Consider the following 19,465-nt stretch of genomic DNA (forward strand, 5'->3'; position numbering starts at 1 on the left):
CCAGGTATATTTCTTAAAGTTTTATTTATAATAAGGAAAAATAGAGTCTATATGCCCAACAGTGGGGATTGGTTAAACAAATTTGTGTTATGCAGTTATTAAAAAATATATAAAACCCATTTTATATCATATTGCTGTTATATCACATTGTAATATCACATTATTAAGTGAAAAGCAGGCTATAAATTAATACACATACACACATCAAACATATAAATACACATACATGTGTGACCACAATATTTTAAACATTATATTTAAAATATTTTAAAAAATATTAACAGTGTGGGCTTCCCTGGTGGTGCAGTGGTTGAGAGTCCGCCTGCCGATTCAGGGGACGCGGGTCCGTGCCCTGGTCCGGGGGGATCCTACATGCCGCGGAGCTGCTGGGCCCGTGAGCCATGGCCGCTGGGCCTGCGCGTCCGGAGCCTGTGCTCCGCAACGGGAGAGGCCACAACAGTGAGAGGCCCGCGTACTGCAAAAAAAAAAAAAAATTAACAGTGGTTACCTACAGACAGTGGGGACAGTGCTGGAATTTTTTTTACTCTTCTTTGTATTTTCCACATTTTCCAGATTTTCTACCATGGGAAAAGATACTTTTTTTCTGGGAGTCTGAACTTTGTCATTTTCACTATGTCTTATTTTCACAATTTTTGCCCTTTATTTTTGATACCAAATAAACATTAATAGCTCAAAAAAAAAAAGAGAGAAAAGGAATATACTTGTCACCTCAACCTACAAGATCAGCGTTATCCTACTCAAACTAGAAAAAAAAAAGTTATAAAATAATACAACAAAACTACTGACAAATAGCACCATGAATATAGATGTAAAATTTTAAACAAAATATTAGCAAGTTGAATCCAACAGTATATGGAGAAGGGAAATACACCTTGATAAAATAGGGCTTATCTGAGGAATGCCAGGTTGGTCTGACATTTAAAAACCAATGTACTTCATATTAATAAGAAAGAACAAAGAACACATCTCAACAGACATTTATGATAAAATGTCTCCACAAACCAAGAAGAGGTTAACTTACTAAGCCTGATAAAAGGCATCTATGAAAAACTTACAGCTATGATCATACTTAACAGAGCAAGACAAATGCTGAGATAAGGGATAAGCCAAGGATGTCCACTCCCAACCCCTCTCCCATATCAACACTGTACTGGTGGTAAGGAAAGGAAAAAAGTATACAGTTAGGAATGAAGGAATTAAAGCTCTTTTTATTTGCAAACAGGATCATGTACATAGAAAGACCTAAGGAAATTATCCTCCCCCTCCCTTGCAATCTACTGGAATTAATAGTTTAGCACATTGGCAGGATGCAAGGTCAACACAAAAATCAACTGTATAACTATACACTAGAATCAAAAAATTGGTAATTGAAATAAAGTACTTACAATAGCATCCAAAATACTAAATTTGGGACTTCCCTGCTGGTCCAGTGGTAAAGAATCCGCCTTACAATGCAGGGGATGTGGGTTCCATCCCTGGTCAGGGAACTAAGAACCCACATGCTGCGGGGCAACTAAGCCCGCGCACGGCAACTACTGAGCTCAGGCGCACCTCAACTAGAGCCCGCATGCCGCAAACTACAGAGCCCACGTGCCCTGGAGCCTGTGCGCCACAACTAGAGAAGAGAAAACCCACACGCCACAACTAGAGAGAAGCCTGCACACCTCAACGAAGATACCGCGTGCTGCAAGTAAGATCTGACGCAGCCAAAAAAAAAAAAAAAAAAAAAAACTATCAAAAGTCATCTAAAAAAAATACTAAATTTGTAGAGATAACTTTAACAAAGTAAGTGTAAATCCAATTCACTGACAACTGAAAAAACACTGCTGACAGAAATTAAATACATAAATAATTGGAGAGATAAAGCATGTTTGTAAACTAGAAGATTCAGTGTTTTATTAAGATGCCAAGTCTCTCCAAATTTATCTGTAGATTCAACACAATTTCAATAAAATCCTAAGAAGATTTTTTTGGTAGAAATTTACAAGCTGACTAAATGTATAAAGAAATACAAAGGACCTAGAGTAGCCAAAACAATTTGGAAAATGTACAAAGTTGGAGTACTACTCTTAGTACCTGACTTCAAGAATTATTTATAAAGCTACAGTAATCAAGATCATTTTATTTTGGCCCAGGGATATTAGATATAGATAATAGAAAAGAAGAGAATGTCCAGAAATAGACACACACGTGGTCAATTTGTTTTTTTTTTTTTATAAAGGAGTCAAAAAATTCAATGAGGAAAGGTTACTCTTTTCAATAAATGATGCTACAGAAACTGGACATCCATATGGAGGGAAAAAAATGAATCTCAACTCTTCACATTGCACAGAAAAAATTAACTTGAACTGAAACAATGATCTAATAGAACAGCGAAAACTCTTCTAGAAAAAAAAAAGCTTTGAGATTTTAGGTTAGACAAAGATTTCTTACATGGGATACAAAATGTATAAAATATTAAGGAAAAAAATTAGAAAATGGACTTCGTAAAGATTTAAAACTTCTTTGCAAATTACTGTTAGGGAAAAAAAAGGCAGACCATAGATTTGGAGGAAATATTTACAATATACATATCTGATAAAGAACTGGTGTTCATAATATATATTAAAAGTGCTTATGGAGGATGTTGATAATGGGAGACACTATACATGTGTGGGAGCAGAAGGTATATGGGAAATCTCTATAGCTTCTGCTCCATTTTGTTAACACTGCTCTAAAAAATAAAATGTCTTTAAAACTACAACAGATAAAAAAGCTTACAGTTCACTAGCAAGAAAACAAACTACAAAATAGGCAAAAGATTTGGCAGGTACTTTACATAAGACATACAAATGGCCAAAAAGCACATGAAAAGAGATCAATATCATCAGTTATCAATAAAATGCAAATTAAAACCATAATATGACTGCATTACACAACTATTACAATAGCTTAAAAAAACTTGACAGTAGCTCATGCTGACAAGGATGCAGAACAACTGGAACTTTCATACATTGCAAAGTGACACAGCTGTTTTATGTAACAGTTTGGTAGTTTCTCTAAAAGCTAATTAAGTACTTACCATATGACTTACCAACTCTTTTCCAAGGTATTTACCCAAGAAATAAAAACATGCAAAAAACAACTTGTAAAGGAATGTTCAAAGAAGTTTTATTCATATTAGCTAAACACTGGAAACCCATTTGTGAGGTGAGCAGTATATCCATACAATGGAATTTTACAAAGTCATAAAAAGGAACGAACCACGGATATATGCAACAACATGAACTAATCTCAAAAACACTATGTGGAGGAAAAGACAAAGTGCATACACTGTATGATTTTTATTAATTTACGTATTAAACTTGTTAGACAAATCTAATATGTAGTATTTTAGAGCAGACCAGTAAGCAGTTTCCTGGGCTACCATTTAAGTATGGAGATTGACTGGAAAGGGGCAATGAAAACTTTTGGAGTGACGAAAATATTCTATGTCATGAGTATGTTATATATTTCTCAAACCTCACCGAACTGTGCACTTACAGAGCAACAGAGCACTTACAGAACTGTGTACTTACAGAGCAACTTATTGTACATATATTACACCCCAGTAAAGTTGACTTAAAAAAACCTCTCATTTGAGAGTTTCTCTTCTCAGGATGTAAATAGCTCCAAGAGAACATTCCTCCTGTTCTAACAAGAAAAAAGATGGTTAATCTAAAAAAAAAAAAAAAAAACAACAGTTTTTCTTGAACCCATTAGAGAGCAGAGGTCACCAGGCAACCAAGTGAGCCGAATCATAAAGAATGGCAAGACTCTCCAAGAGGAGCTAATATACATTAACTGTATACTATATTTGACATATTATGACAGGAAGAGAGTGTTTTATAAAGCAGGTAGGAAGAAATCAGTTCAGTTTGAATGAATTCTTAAAGACTGTGTGTGGGCTACTGCTGTGGTTTGCAAATGCAGCAAAAACACAGGGACGCTTCAGGAAATTTTAAATTTTCAAGGGAAACACAGTGACAAATATCTATTGGCCCAAAACAACATTAACTACCAGCTTGAGATGGTTCAGTTTCATCATTATATCCCATTACATTGCAAAGCTGTTTTTTGATGGTTTCTTTGATAAACAAGTACTGGGAGAAAATCAGTATGAAACAGGTGATAAGGGTGGCTGTCTCCAATCTGATTCCATGATCTGAGAAGTTGTACAACAGGTGCACATATCCCATGAAAAAGTACATAAGGTTATTTTAAGAATAAAAAACAAATATTTTTCTTTTAATACTCCAAAAACTAAGATTAGAAGGGAACTTCCTTAACATGACAAAGGTCATATACAAAAAAACCTATGGCTCATACCATACTCAGCGGTGAAAGACTGAATTCTTACCTTTTCCAACCCAGATGGGAATAAGGTAAAGATGCCCATTTTTACCAACATTATACTAGAGGTCATTGAAAGGACATTAAGGGAAGAAGAAAAGGCATCAAGATTGTGAAGATACAATTTTTGTCTTTTCACAGAAGATGTGTTTTTCTACGTAGAAAATCTCAAAGAATCTGGAATTAGAACTAATTAGTGAGTATAGCAAGGTCACAAAATAAAGGTCAAATCCAAAAAACAATGAACACCTTGAAATTTAAAAAAACATAATAGTAGAAAAATATGAACTACTAAGGGGTAAATTTAACAATATATGTGTAACATTTGTACACTGAAAAACCACAGCATGTGATGAAATTAAAGACCTAACAATGGACATATATACTGGGTTCATAAGTCAGAAGTCTCAATATTGTTAAATTGTCAATATTCTCCAAATTGATTATAGATTTAATATAATCTCAATAAAGATCCCAGCAGGCTTTTTGGTAGAAATTGAGAAGTTAATCCTAAAATGTATGTGAAAAAGCAAAGGAATTTAGAATGCCAAAACAATCTTGAAAAGGAACAAAATTTAGAAATCATACCACTTGATTTCATGATTTACTATAAAGTACAGTAATCAAGATAGTGTGGTGTTAGCATAAGGGCAGAAATATAAATAGGCCAGAATAGGGAGCCCAGAAACAGACCCAAACGTATATGGACATCTGATTTTCAACAAGGTGAAATAAAAATTCAGTGGAAGAGGACAGTCTTTTCAATAAATGGTGCTGGAAAAATGGGATATACATATTCCAAAAACAGAATATGAAAACCCCACTCCAACATGCAGTTTTGATCCATATCTCATACTACATACAAAAATCAACTTGAAATGAATCACAGACTTAAAAGCAGTTCCTAAAAGTATAATCCTTCTAGAAGAAATCATAGGAGAAAAAAATCTTTGTGACCTCACGTTAGGCAAAGATTTCTACACACAAAGAATGAATCGTAAGAGAAAAAAATGGATAAACTGGACTTTATCAAAAATTTTTAAATTCTGCATTTCAAAAGACTGTTAAGAAAATGAAAACACAAGCCATAGAGTAGGAGAAAATCTTTGCAGCTTATCTGATAGATGACTTGTATCAACAATCCTGTTTTATAAAGTTGGAAAAAATGTGAACAGATACTTTACCAAAGAGATAAGGATGGCAAATAAATACACTAAAAGATGTTATCACTGGTCACTAGGGAAACGCAAATTAAGTTACCACTGCACGCTTATCAGAATGGCTAAAATGCTAAATGCTCACATGAGTAGAGTAATAAGAACTCTCATCTATATCTGGTGGGAACATAAAATGGTACATCCACTTTGGAAAATGGTTTGGCAGTTTTTTATAAAGTAAAACATGATTTACCATACCACCCAGCAATCCCACTCCAAGGTATTTACCAGAGAAAAATGAGAATATGTCTATCCAGAGACCCTTACATGAAATGTTTGTAGCATCTTTATTCATAACTCAAAGACTGGAAACCCAGTTGGTGAATGGTTAGAAACAAACTGTAGTACATCCAATACGAGAAATGCTACTCAGTAATAAAAAGGAGGGGATTTTTGCTATTTCACTTGAGAAATATTGCAAATGCAACCTATTTCTCTTGCATTATAGTGTCTTTACAAGTCATGTTCTTTACTTGTGAGGAGGAAAAGATAGTGGCATGCCATCTAAAAACATATTTCCTCTCAAAAGATAAAATAGACAAATCAAAATGTTTTATATTTTCCTACTACATACCACATCTCTGAATATCTTTTCACAAAGTATCATTAAATTTCTTAAGTAGCCATAAATAACAGAAACCAATTTTTCATTTATATGTAAGCACATGCATATTATTTATAACAGTGGAGTTAACCTCTATTATTCAAGTCAATAAATATTAAAATCCCTAAAAATATTACTTGGGCCCTTCTCTGCCAAGTTTAATTTATGGAAATGACACTTAGTTGTTTCTCTATTTCTCAAGTGTCTCAGGTGATTTGTCAGGTTTAAAAACTGGAAGATTAGTAAACAGACTCTAGTAATAGAGATGCCGATAAGGCATACAAAAGTTTCCAATAATACTAACAGATCACATAACAATGACAAGAAAGAAAAGTTTGGTAATACTAGCCATTTATGGAACATAGCATTTCTGGGAGACATCAAAATAATGAAAAAAACAGATATGTGAGGCACTGTTTTAGGTGCTGGGGATACATCAATGAACAAAATAAAGGCCCTGCCCTACTGGAACTACATTCTAGTGAAGAGACAATGACAAATGAAAATAATAATAATAAAGTCAAGTAATGGTTAAGCATTAGAAGAGAAAGCAAGATAAGGAATGTAAAAATAAGAGCAGAATACTAATTTGGAGACCTGAGATGACATTTGAGCTGAGACCTGAATTAGGTGAGGAACAAGTTTTCTGCAAATCAGGGATAAAAATATTCTTAATAGAGGAAACAACAATCCAAAGACCCAGGAGTATTCTCGGGTGTATTCTAAAAACAATGGAAGTAACGTGAGTGAGGCAAAACAAACAAATAGCTAGGGGGAAAGTGTCAAAGATTACTGAGCTGTGAATGCCGGTCCATTTATCAAAAATTATGGAACATTTGGAAGTTGGTTTTTTTCTTTTTTTTTTTTTTTAACTGTCAGTGATGGAGAAGAGTTGAATCAAGTTTTATTTAAAAAAAATTTTTTTTTACGGTATGAGGGCCTCTCACTGTTGTGGCCTCTCCCGTTGCGGAGCACAGGCTCCAGACGCGCAGGCTCAGCAGCCATGGCTCACAGGCCCAGCCGCTCCGCGGCATGTGGGATCTTCCCGGACCGGGGCATGAACCTGTGTCCCCTGCATCGGCAGGCGGACTCTCAACCACTGCGCCACCAGGGAAGCCCAAGTTTTATTATTTTAAAATTAGGTATCTATTAGATATCTAAGTGGAGATGACTTCATGGGGAGTGGTTGAAGCTGAAGATACTCAGCACAGAAATGGAAGGAGAAGGAAAAACAGTAAAGCTGTTGAGACAGAGAAAAGAAATTCAAAGGTCGTACGCTAGCAATACCATAGGAATTCCAAAAAGTAAAAAGAACTGGGCAAGAGGCAAGACGTGAGCAAATAAATAATAAAACCACACCTAGACTTAGCACAGTGAAACTGCACAACACCAGAGACAAAGCAAAGGTTTTGAAAGTAAAAAGAGAATAAAGCAATAAGTGCCAATTCAATTCCATAGCTCATTCTATAGACTGGAAACCTAATGGCAGCCTACAATAATGAAATTACAATGCAACCCACATTTGTGCATGTGAAGTATGTATGTCATCAATACAATCGATTATCCTTAGCTCATTTAATAGAATCATTATAAGCTAGGGAGCTTCTTGAAACTGTTTATACCTCTTCAATTTAATATTTAGATCAAAACGCAAATGTAGAATAGAATTTGGAATTAAATTAGGCATCTCCTTCATTTGGGAGTTTGAACTACCAATCCCATTTCAAGTAAAGGTTGGGTTTTCTGGTTTTTTTTTTAACTGAAGGACAAGATGGCTAATGGCCTTTTACAATAGAAAATCTGGCACATGAAGCCCCACTGGAGAACTTGTATAGATACTTGAAAAAAATCTGAAAAGTATTTTTTAAATTCTACTTTACCAAGTAATCTCATCTTTCATTATTTAACATAGGTACTATTTCCTAAATGTAGGTCTTTCTTTATAAAGAATCCAAAGATTTTCTGTAATAAAATCTACCTATTAGGTAGGTGCTAAAAAAAAGAAAAAAGAAACAAAATTAGCGTAAAGCATTCTGCAAAATCACTATAAATATATAGTCATTTCCAGGAGAAAATGTAATTTCAGTTGAATTATTTTCTTTTAAATGTCTAAAGTAAATGCCTTAAGAATTTAACACAGAAGTTTTGACACTGTCTCGATATTTTTGTTGTGGCACTATTGCCTAGTTGCTTCCTTTTAAACATGTTCCATCCATCAATCTTGCATAAAGTGCTGCAATAATATGTAATAGGTTTTGTTTGTATTTTTGAATTGAGTCTTGAATGTAAATAATCTTGTTTGATAGAGGTATCTATGTTAATATGCTTGAATGTATCAATTCAGAAACATTTAAAAATTTTTTTTTGCATTATTTGCTAAGTAATGAACTACTCAAAATTTTAACAGTTAAGCCCCATTAAGCAGTTTACATTTAACTTTCAGATGAAGCTGGGAAATTCTAGGGAAAAAATCCTATGTTTTAATGATTAGTTGCTTTTTCAAATTCCCCCACCTTAAAAACCCTCATAGAGTTATCTATAGTCCAATGATCATTTTCTAGTCAGAAACAGTAATGTGGTGCAAAGACAGAATTATGCCATTTACCCTTTGTGCATACTCTTGATAAATTTCAAGGAAATGAAATCTGTGTAAACCAGCCTATAATCTACACAAAACTTTCATTACTTAACCTCAAAAACAGATCACAAAAGGGAAATTACATATGTAATCTATGTTTTACGCAACTTTAAGGTTCTAATTTTATTAAGCCCACTCACTGTGAAGTTAATGAATGAATCATTCACCCTCATTTTCCACAGCTTTCCAGTCTGAAAATTATCTTCTAACATACCCTAAGCAAAGAATATTTTCTTTATACGCAAACAAGCCATTGCTTTTAGTAAGAATCATTTATTGTATATTATTAAGGTGGAGGGTTAATTGGTACAGTACTATGCATAATCTCTCATTCTCGAAAAATTAAACACAAATGGATAAAAATGGCAGATCAGAATGAGCATGTAAAAAGACAAAAATTAAGCATATTTTATAGAGAATTTTTCCTGTTATATCTATGTACTAATGTTCTTCTTCATGTGTCTTAAAAAATTTATGCCTTGTTCCTTTTCTACATAATTGCTGATTCTTAAAAATAATGAACATATTTTTCATCAATTAATAAATGTTACATACAGTTTTAGATTTTTCATTCAACTCAGCTATTAGTTGACTGAAATATTCAACTAAACGTAGCATTATTAAGAAAGTTAGAGCCCATTCCATTGTCTCAAAAATGTAATACTGTTTTATGAAATTTTCACAATAGGATATAATGCAAATGTCCCAGCTACAAAGTGATGAATTAAAAATGCCAACCCTGATCTGTTTGCTATGTTAATATTATGATTTTATTAAGCATTATAATTTTTTATTAATGCGATCTTATAGAATAAAGTAATCATTTATACTAATAGTGGAAAAAAGTGAAAAAGCTTAAAAAATGTGTACCAGCACTAAACTGTTTTATCACTTTTATATTTAATTATAATCAGATGTTTTAAAATTTGAGTTATTTCTCTTGTTACCTGACATACCAGGAAAAGACATTCAGGGTAACTCTGGGGCGGGGGGGATAAAGAAGCTCTGTTTTGTACACGTAGTGTAAATTTTAGACCTAATTGGATAAAAGGAAAATATTAAAAAATATATCTATGGACAAATTTCTGTACATCACTCCCACAGCTAATCAATAGATACATTTAAGAATATTATAGGAATATATCAATACACTTATATTTGTCAGTTAAGGTTCAAATTTGTTAGATCACAGCACACATCCAAGAATGTACGCCACATGATTAAAAAATTCCCACTGAATATAACAAAATAAAAAAATCTGTAAATAAATATAAGGCATTCTAAAATAATATCTGCAGAAAATCGAGTCCAACAGATTTCTATGATCTAAATTTTACTTCATAGATTCATATATTCTTCAAAATAGATTTAATTATAGTGCTACACATTAACAATATTCAACTGCTTATCAAAATATCCTTTTCTATAAGCTAAATGTTACTACTTAAAAAAAAAAGTTAAGTGCTTGAGGGAATAAGAATGCAGCAGAAAATTACAGGAGCCCACATATCCTTTTTCTTAAATTTAATTTGTCATATATAAGGTTTTTATATACAATCAGTGTGCATTGTAACAGTTTTTATTAAAAGTCAATCAAGTTTATCTAAAATGTTACCTGGCTGCATAGCACATTTGACATTATTGCCCACATGAAAAGGAAAACAAATGGATTTACAATAACTTTTGGCCATTTGGATTCTGAAAGTGTTCATACACCTACCCTTTTAAACCAAATGCATCTGAAAAAACTGTTTCCAGAGCATGCAGTTTAGATTTTACATTATCATCTCACCATTTTGTTACACAATATTGACTAAAAAAGGGAAAGGAAAGAAATAACATGTATCTAATAAAATAGTCAATATAAAAAGGACTAATGGAATTAAGTGGCCCCTTTCCCCATTTTTTTACATTCTAAACAATGATTCCATCAAGACAAATCATTAAAAAGTGTTATTACACTGATATATATATTTTTAAATGATAAGAAGGCCTGAGTTGGTAGGGAAAGGAACAGTCAAAAAAAGCCTGAGAAGGGGAAGGAAGTAAGGAAAGCTCATTTAATACATTTACAGTAATTTACAGCCATTGTTTGTGTGTGTAAAAAGGCATAATAATAGATCACAAACAGGAAATTCCTGGCTATTTTACAGATATAAGTACAGAATTTAAATATTCAAGCTTGTGATGAAAAGCGGCAAGGTGGTCGCAGTGTACATGTAAACAAGTAGCTTTGGAAAGTGAATAAAGTCCTTGAGTGTGTTTTCTTTATTAAGAAAAGAACTCTCTTTCATTCCTTCCTGAAACAAGATCACAGGTCAGAGTAAAGTTCATATACAAACATAATTTAAATGGATGTCAGTCTAAAACCACTGACTTAAAAACAGTTTTATCCAGCCTATATGGAAGGGCAGTGTTGAGGTCCCTGTAATAGTAAACATTTTCCATTTCTTTAAAAAAGAAAAGAAAAAGTACTACAATATTTGTAGTACAGTGCAGCATAATCCTTAAATATAAAAATAGTTTCTCTTCTGTTGGGATAATAGACCTTGCATCCTGGAAAGAAGTAACAATACTGCTACTGATAGAAGATCTGTTTATATCTTTCAAGTCATGTAAGGCAATTACTGTATTGGTTTATGATATATGGCTAAAAGAAAAGTCCAGAAAGACACTATCAGTTTTTGTTATGTTTTCCGACTACTCCAGGTATGCTCAGGTGTACTTCTGTGTTCAATTGAGTGTTCAAATGGAGATCTGGAGCCATAAGGAGACCTCTGATCTAGTGGTGATCTAGAGCCACTACTGGAAGCTCTATGGTCCAACTGCCAATCTGAGTGATACCTATAATCCCTGGAAGATTTATGGTGTGTATATTCAGAACTTGACCGATGGTCTGAATGCAACCGATGATCTGAATGAGAACGATGATCAGAATGAGTTCTGTCTTTTAAACTTCCTTCCAAATTTGACCTGTGGTCTCTACTCCTGTGATCATCCAGTTTTCTGTGTTTCTCTCTATCACTATAGTATCTAACAAAAGAGAAATTAGGAATTTTAGTTAAATTAATAATGCTAATTAAATGTTTCCAAATAAAATCTTATTAAAAATAAAACAAAATTGCTTTAAAGCATACTTTTAATTGTATACAAATTCAGTGTTTCATCACAAAACTTTATAAGTGAGCTTAAAAATCACTGGAAATATCTCTGCCTGCCTTTGGAAAAACTATTCCATTCATTAAACTAAAGTGAAACCATACAAAGCACTTCAGGTAGCATCTAATTTCTCATGCTCATTTTAGATTGGTTGCTACTTTTTATTCTATGCATCATTTGTCTTAATACATCTTAACTATCTGAAAGTTGGAATTAAGGTAACTACATGAATCTAAAATACCCCTGAAATCAGAGCCTTTTATGAACCTGTAAGCAGGAAAAAAAATAAAAACCTCTAAAACAGTCTATGAAATAAATTTGTAAAAGAGAATTTTTATTGGTTGGTGATGCCTATTAAAAGCTTCCTTAATTTGATTACTTATATAGTAAGACTTGATATATGTCATTGTGAAATTTACTCCATACATAAATGCAGCAGTTGGCTAAAAAAAATTATGGCAGTTTAATGAAAAGTAATCTCTAAAATGTTTGCCTTTTCAAATAAAATACACCAAACATAATTTAATGGTTTTTGGTTCACAAAAGGTCCTTATTATAAACAATATAAATTGTTATATAAGTCTGTGAAATTACAAACATTTACCACAACAAATATGGCTTTTCCTTTTCATTGTGTGCCTTTTTCCAATTTTAAGAGCCATTATACAATTGACATGTTTATAATGTGGCTGTGTGTCTCAGAAATTACTGCAGTGAGCACAACTAAAATACAAAAAAACCTACTCATTTCCGTATTTCTGATCTTTACTTTTACTCTTCTCAGTATTTTTGTTTGGCTTACAGTAATGATCACTATAATGAAAATATTCCCTTACCAACAAAGGAGTAAAATATATTGTTATTATATTCCAGTTATTTACTACTTAAAGGCTTCAAAAATATAATAATATATGGCGAAAACTTCCTGATTTCAGGACTATCTCAGATTGCTTTAAGTTTAACCTCAATGAATTGTTTTCACATAAATTAATTATTCACATAAATATTAGTTTTTTTTAATGGAATAGAATGTAGAATTCACTACCACCTCACTTCAGCCACAGTCCATCAACCTTTTATTTTACCTTACTTACTACATTTTGAAGAGTATTTGAGCCAATATTCTCCCAAACCAGAATAATGAATCCCATGACTTACAGAACTCCCTACACTAAACTTTTTCTTATTGTATACTTTGATCTTAAATTTATAATTAAAAATCCATTTTTATAGAGAAATTCAGCTCTTAACCAAAAGAACTATATTTCAGTTTTTCTTATTTACAAACAAAACCTTTACCTTACATAAGACTTATTTTGATTACCTGAAGACTGAATTGGCTGATAAAGTCAAATACAACAAATAAAATAAAGAAGACATCAATAAGCAAAATTTTAAAACTGTTAAGTTTACCTGCTGTCTTGCTTGTAGTGATCCCAATCACGATGATCTTTACCATTACTAAAAGAAGAATAGGGTCTTTTCCTAGAGTCACTCTTTTTATAAGAATCTCCCTGATGTCGGTCTTTATGATGATCATGATATTGAGATAAGTGCCTATCAGATGAGTAACTGTCCCTGCTGCTATCATCATGATTTGTATTCTCTTTTAATCTTTCCACATCTGTTAGATAGAAGTGTCCAACTTTTGTTAATGACTTAAAAAAATACATGGTAAACAAAAGTAACTTCACTGCTAGATTATAAGAACTTTTCAACTCCAACTAACAAAACCAGTTCTCAAATACAGGCAGTTACAGCATTTAGAAATGGCTTTACAAAAGCCACACTAAGGCTTACAAATAGGTTACTTTAATCTGCAATGTGAACAATCACAACCGAAAAGTATAAGGCCCTTTTCCTTCTCAGACTATACTTTTGTGACTCTTACACAGAAAGAATACTATTATTCCAAATAATGTTTTTTTAAAAATATGTTCATTTCAACAATTATTCTATAATTTTCTAGAAACTGGTAATAGGTTGATTTATGGGAAAGTTAATAATAAGCTAAAAAGGATTATTAAGATACTAGATACAATATAATAACATGGGTATATATCATCTAAAACACCCCCCGCCAAAAAAACCCCCCAATTTTAAAATTTACTTTCCAAAACAATTAGCAAGACTGACTTACCTGGATTTCTAATCACTTGAGTATTCAAGTTGCTGTTCTGGTCATTATTTTGCTAAAATAAATGCACATAGGTAAGAATCTTTTAAGTGGCTTCAAACACCCTTATAAAAAACAGGATACAGAAAACCCTTATGCTAAAAGAAGTTCTCACTTAAGATATTAGAATGTATAAATGTAATATTTGCAGATATTTTTTAAAAGTATAAACTATTTGTCCCATGACTTTTTAAAAAGTTTGACTTTGAAATAATTTTAGACTTACAGAAAAGATGCAAAAATAGTACTGAGGGTCCCCATATGCTTTTTATCAGATTCTCCTACTGTTAATATCTTATATAACCATGGTATAATGATCAAAACTAAATAATTAATACTGGCACAATACTATTAACTGAACTACAGACTTTATTCAGATTTCACATTTTTCCACTGAGATCCTTTTCCTCCAGAATCCAATCTGGTACTCCATTACACTCAGTTTTCATGTCTTCTTAGTTTCCTCCAAACTGGGACAGCTCTTTAGGTTTTTCTTGTCTTCCATGACCTTGACACTTTTGAAGAATACTAGATAGCTATTTTATAGAGTATTTCTCAATTGGGGTTTATCTGATATTTTCTCATGATTGGATTGAAGTGATGCTTTTTTGCCAGGAATTCCACAGAAGTGATGTACCTTTTTCAGTACACAGTGCAGGGGGTTCATGATGTCAGTATGTCTTATTACTGGTGACATTAACTTTGATTGCTTGTTTAAGGTGGTGTGAGGCAGGTTTCTCCTCTACAGAGCTATTATTTTTCTCTTTGTAATCAATAAACATCTTGGAGGAGATACTTTTAGACTATGCCAATATCTTGTTTTCTTGCCCACTCATTTTAGCTTCCCTTGGAGGATCTTACCTGCAACAAATTTTATTGTGAGATTTTCTATTTCCTTTATTCCTTCTACATTTATTAACTGAATTCTTCTGTAAGGAAAAATGTTTCAATAACATAAAGAAAAAATGATGCATTCATTTACCTGAGATTCCTGCCGTTTTTTAATAGCATGCTTATATAATTTATGTAATTTTCTTGCATCAAACTCAGTAAACTTAGATACAAAAATCCACAGGTTTCTAGAAGAAGAAAAGGCAAGTTAGTCTGGTGGAAAATATTTAGCTTTTTAATGAAATCCCTCCCTCTACACAGAAATACACACATCTTAGCCCTCTATGGAACAAGGTCTCAGGAGATTATTTCTAGCACTTTTTTTAAAACTTCATATATGGATAAGATTCCAAATAAAACTGGACATTGTTAACTTTTACTTCTCTTTCAAATTCCTTCATTTTACAATCTTTGGATTTGAAAAGTAGTAATCAATCCTAATTTGAAACCAAAGGGAAGTAAACTTACTTACAAATCAGGAAGGGACTCATACTGTGGTTCAGATTAGATACAAAAGGAATAAACTATGTTAATAGTTTGAGTAAAGATACCATCAGATAATATGGATTAAGCCTGTGAATTAAAGGTCCTGAATAATGCATTAAAAAGCAACTGTCATTTTATAATTGTGATGTAATCGTCATGAGAGTAACATGATCAGACACTATAAACCAAGGACAGTATTGTATCTTTAAGTCTCTCTTCCCATCCCAAGGCTGGGATCAGTAATTGATCATGGTACTCCTTCATGATAAATTCAGATGCAGTCTCTGAATCCTTCTCAACACAGCTTCCTCAGAGGCACTAATAATCAGTGACACTTGAATTGAAGTCTATCTGCCATCACTGAAAAAGTAACAGCTTCATATATTTACAATTTTTTCTTGAACCACTAGCTTTACAGTAGGTATGTTAAAGATTTTGAATCTTGCTTATATAAACAGAGGAAAGAAATTACTAATTAGCCAATGATGGAGGTTTAGTGGACTACCCAATATCAACATCTTTGCTGAGTCAAGCAATAGATTTTTTTTTTTGCGATACACAGGCCTCTCACTGCTGTGGCCTCTCCCGTTGCGGAGCACAGGCTCCGGACGTGCAGGCTCAGCAGCCATGGCTCACGGGCCCAGCTGCTCTGTGGCATGTGGGATCTTCCCAGGCCGGGGCACGAACTGGTGTCCCCTGCATCGGCAGGAGGACTCTCAACCACTGCGCCACCAGGGGAGCCCCAAGCAATCGATTTTAAGTGATTTTTAAAAAATAATAAACTCTGTGTTGTGTGAATAATGACTTCCCAAAAGAAAGCCATCTCTCAGGATATTAATGGAAGAAAGAAGGCCTAAGGAAGCAAAAATTCTTAGCTAGAAAATAACTATTCTCATCCTTTTTTATGGGAGAAATAAAGTTATACAGAAGCACTTAATTGGGGGATTTTTTTTTTAAGATTTATTTGTTTATGGTTGCGTCAGGTCTTAGTTGTGGCATGTGGGATCTTTCGTTGCGGCGTGTGAGTTTTCTCTTCTCTAGCTGTGGTGTGCAGGCTCCAGGGTGCATCGGCTCTGTAGTTGCAGTGCGCGGGTTCCAGAGAGCGTGGGCTCTGTAGTTTGCGGCATGCAGGCTGTCTAGTTGAGGTGCGCAAGCTCAGTAGTTGTGGTGTGCGGGCTTAGTTGCCCCACAGCATATGGGATCTTAGTTCCCTGACCAGGGATCGAACCTGCATCCCCAGCATTGTAAGGCGGATTCTTTACCACTGGACCACCAGGGAAGTCCCAATTTGGGGATTTCTAAACAGCTGAGACATATTTCTCTCAAATACCAAGCATCAATTGCCTATGACTACAAAACATACATTGTTACAAAGGCTTGAATGAGATAACTGTATAAAGTATCTAACCTGTGTCTGGCTAGGTACTTTATACAGTTTTTATATTTTCAAAGCTCTTTTCTATTACTTAATTCCACAAATAACCAGCCTTTAGGTAGGCACAGTCAATGTAGCAGACAATTTTTCAAATAAATGAACAAATGGGGTAATGAGGCTAAGTGACTTGCCTAAACTCATATAGCTAGGTAAGGCTAGAAGGCAGGGCTCTGGCTCCTAATTCTCTTTCCACTAAGATGAGTAATTCCCAGCCTTTTGATTTTGGACATTGAAATGTGTGAAGAGCTGCTTGCTAGTAAACTCCTAAGTGTTAGTAAATTTTGGAAATCAGAAATCTGTGAGTCATACAAAAATTGCAAAATTATCCCAGCATGTGTGCATACAGAGATGGATATCCGGTGATTTTCTAAAAGAATTCTTACCAGTGTTGTTAAGACAGTTGTGGCTTTCTCAAGTGTTTTCTTTCCTTTTTGTTTTATTAATTATAAATTACCATTTATAATTTAGTTTGTGACGGCTCTTTGCTTAACTGTGTATATGATGATACCTATTCCTCATCAATATTTTGATCTATAATTTTACAAAAACTAGACTATAAAATTGTACTGCAGTTTAAAGAGCAGTCACCCAAACCCTTATATTTAATGTGCATATGTGTGTGTAATACTCTCAAAATTTGCTTCTATAGTGATACTTCATATAGCCTGTAACACTGGGCTATTTAAATAAATTATGGCATATTAACAGGCATATCAAGTTATAAAGACTAATATTAGCAGGCTATTTTAAACTAATGGGACATTTTCACAATACATATGCACAGACTATTTTGTTTCTTAATTTTCAACATCATGAAAATTTTCATACAGCGAAGATAAAAGAACTTTACAATGATCAACCATATACCTAATACCTAGATTCTCTTATTAGCATTTTACTGTGCTTGCTTTATCACATATGATTCCATTATGTCCATCCCTCTGTCAATCCCTCTAGTTTTTGTTTGATACATTTCAAAGAAAAACAGGTATTAGTATATCTCCCCCCTAAATACTTCAGCATGCATATCATTAACTGGAGTCAATATTATTTAGTTTTTTCTTTTGAAACACTCTTTAGATTATACTACTCTCGGTAATCAATTATCAGTGAAATGAAAGAATGAAGAAATAGCTAATACTGAGTCATGAAAGCTAATTCTTTCAACAAATTTGATAAAAGTTTATCAGATAGCAGTTGGGAAAATTAAATCATTCCTAAATATAGTAAAATCCTTGTAATTTACATCTAACTTAATTAGCCAAATCCTATTATTATCCATTGTTTGACATTAAATTAGAATAGCTTATTTAAAAAAGTATCAAAACGCTGATTAAAAATGGGCAGAGGAACTGAGTAGGTATTTTTCTAAAGAAGACATACAGATGGCTGACAGGCACATGAAAAGATGCTCAACATCAGGGAAATGCAAATCAGAACCAAAATGAGATATATCACTTCACACCTGTCAGAATGGCTATTATAAAAAAGGAAAAACAAGTGTTGACCAGGATGTGGAGGACATGGAGCCCTCATGCACTGTTGCTGGAAATGTAAATTGGTACAGCCACTATGGAAAACAGCATGGAGGTTCCTCAAAAAATTAAAAATAGAGCTACCATATGATCCAGCAATTCCACTCCTCCGTACTTTTCTGAAGGAAATAAAAACACTAATTCGGAAAGATATATGCACCCCCATGTTCACTGTAGCATTATTTTTACAATAGCCAAGACATGGAAGCAACCTAAGTGTCCAACCATAGATGAATGGATAAAGAAGTGGATCTCTCTCATTCTCTCTCTCTCTCTCTCTCTCTCACACACACACACAAATATTACACTGCCATAAAAAAGAATAAAATCTCGCCATTTGCAACAACATGGATGGACCCAGAGGGTATTATGCTAAATGAAATATGCCAGACAAATACTATATATTTCACTTATAGGTGGACTCTAAAAAAACAAAACAAATGAACACATAACAAACAGAAATAGACTCACGGATACAGAGAACAAACTAGTACTTGCCAGAGGGAAGGTGCATAGGTGCATGGGCAAAATAGGTAAAGGGGATTAAGAGGTATAAACTACCAGTAAGAAAATAAATAAGTCACAGTGATGTAACGTACATCACAGGGAATATAGTCAATAAATACAACAACTCTGTATATTTACAAATCACTAGGTTATACACCTGAAATTAATAGTGTAAGTCAACTATATTTTAATAACAATAAAGTAAAATGCAAATTTGGTCCTGTTTAAAAATAAATGAAGTTAAAATTATGACTAATGTTCATGGGGTTCTATTAATTTATAAAATACTTGAGTTATTTATTAAAGATAAATGAGTGTAATCTGGTTTTCATTTTGTTACTACAACAAAAGGCTAAAAAAATCAGTATGTCTTTAAATTGTTAAGAATACTGTGTTAGGGCAGTGGTCACCAGATGATATTAAAA

At 33.4% G+C, this 19,465-nt stretch overlaps 1 protein-coding gene across 6 annotated transcripts in view; it reads right to left on the reverse strand.

Annotated features, from left to right (window-relative positions):
- Nucleotides 1–10,360: 10,360 nt before the first annotated feature.
- CHD1 (chromodomain helicase DNA binding protein 1) overlaps nt 10,361–19,465 on the reverse strand; it is a 74,672-nt gene continuing 65,567 nt past the window's right edge. For 5 of the 6 annotated variants that reach the window (XM_067731319.1, XM_067731317.1, XM_067731318.1 and 2 more), the window contains 4 exons: nt 15,169–15,265; nt 14,151–14,202; nt 13,424–13,634; nt 10,361–11,884 (listed from right to left, as the gene is read on the reverse strand). In XM_067731319.1, coding sequence (XP_067587420.1) covers nt 11,539–11,884; nt 13,424–13,634; nt 14,151–14,202; nt 15,169–15,265 — 706 coding nt within the window. In that variant the 3' untranslated portion in view covers nt 10,361–11,538. Of the gene's footprint in view, nt 11,885–13,423; nt 13,635–14,150; nt 14,203–14,537; nt 15,048–15,168; nt 15,266–19,465 lie in introns of those variants that run through there. The other variant, XM_067731320.1, reaches the window with a different exon arrangement.

Source organism: Pseudorca crassidens, chromosome 3, assembly GCF_039906515.1.
Source record: "Pseudorca crassidens isolate mPseCra1 chromosome 3, mPseCra1.hap1, whole genome shotgun sequence".
NCBI lineage: Eukaryota > Metazoa > Chordata > Mammalia > Artiodactyla > Delphinidae > Pseudorca > Pseudorca crassidens.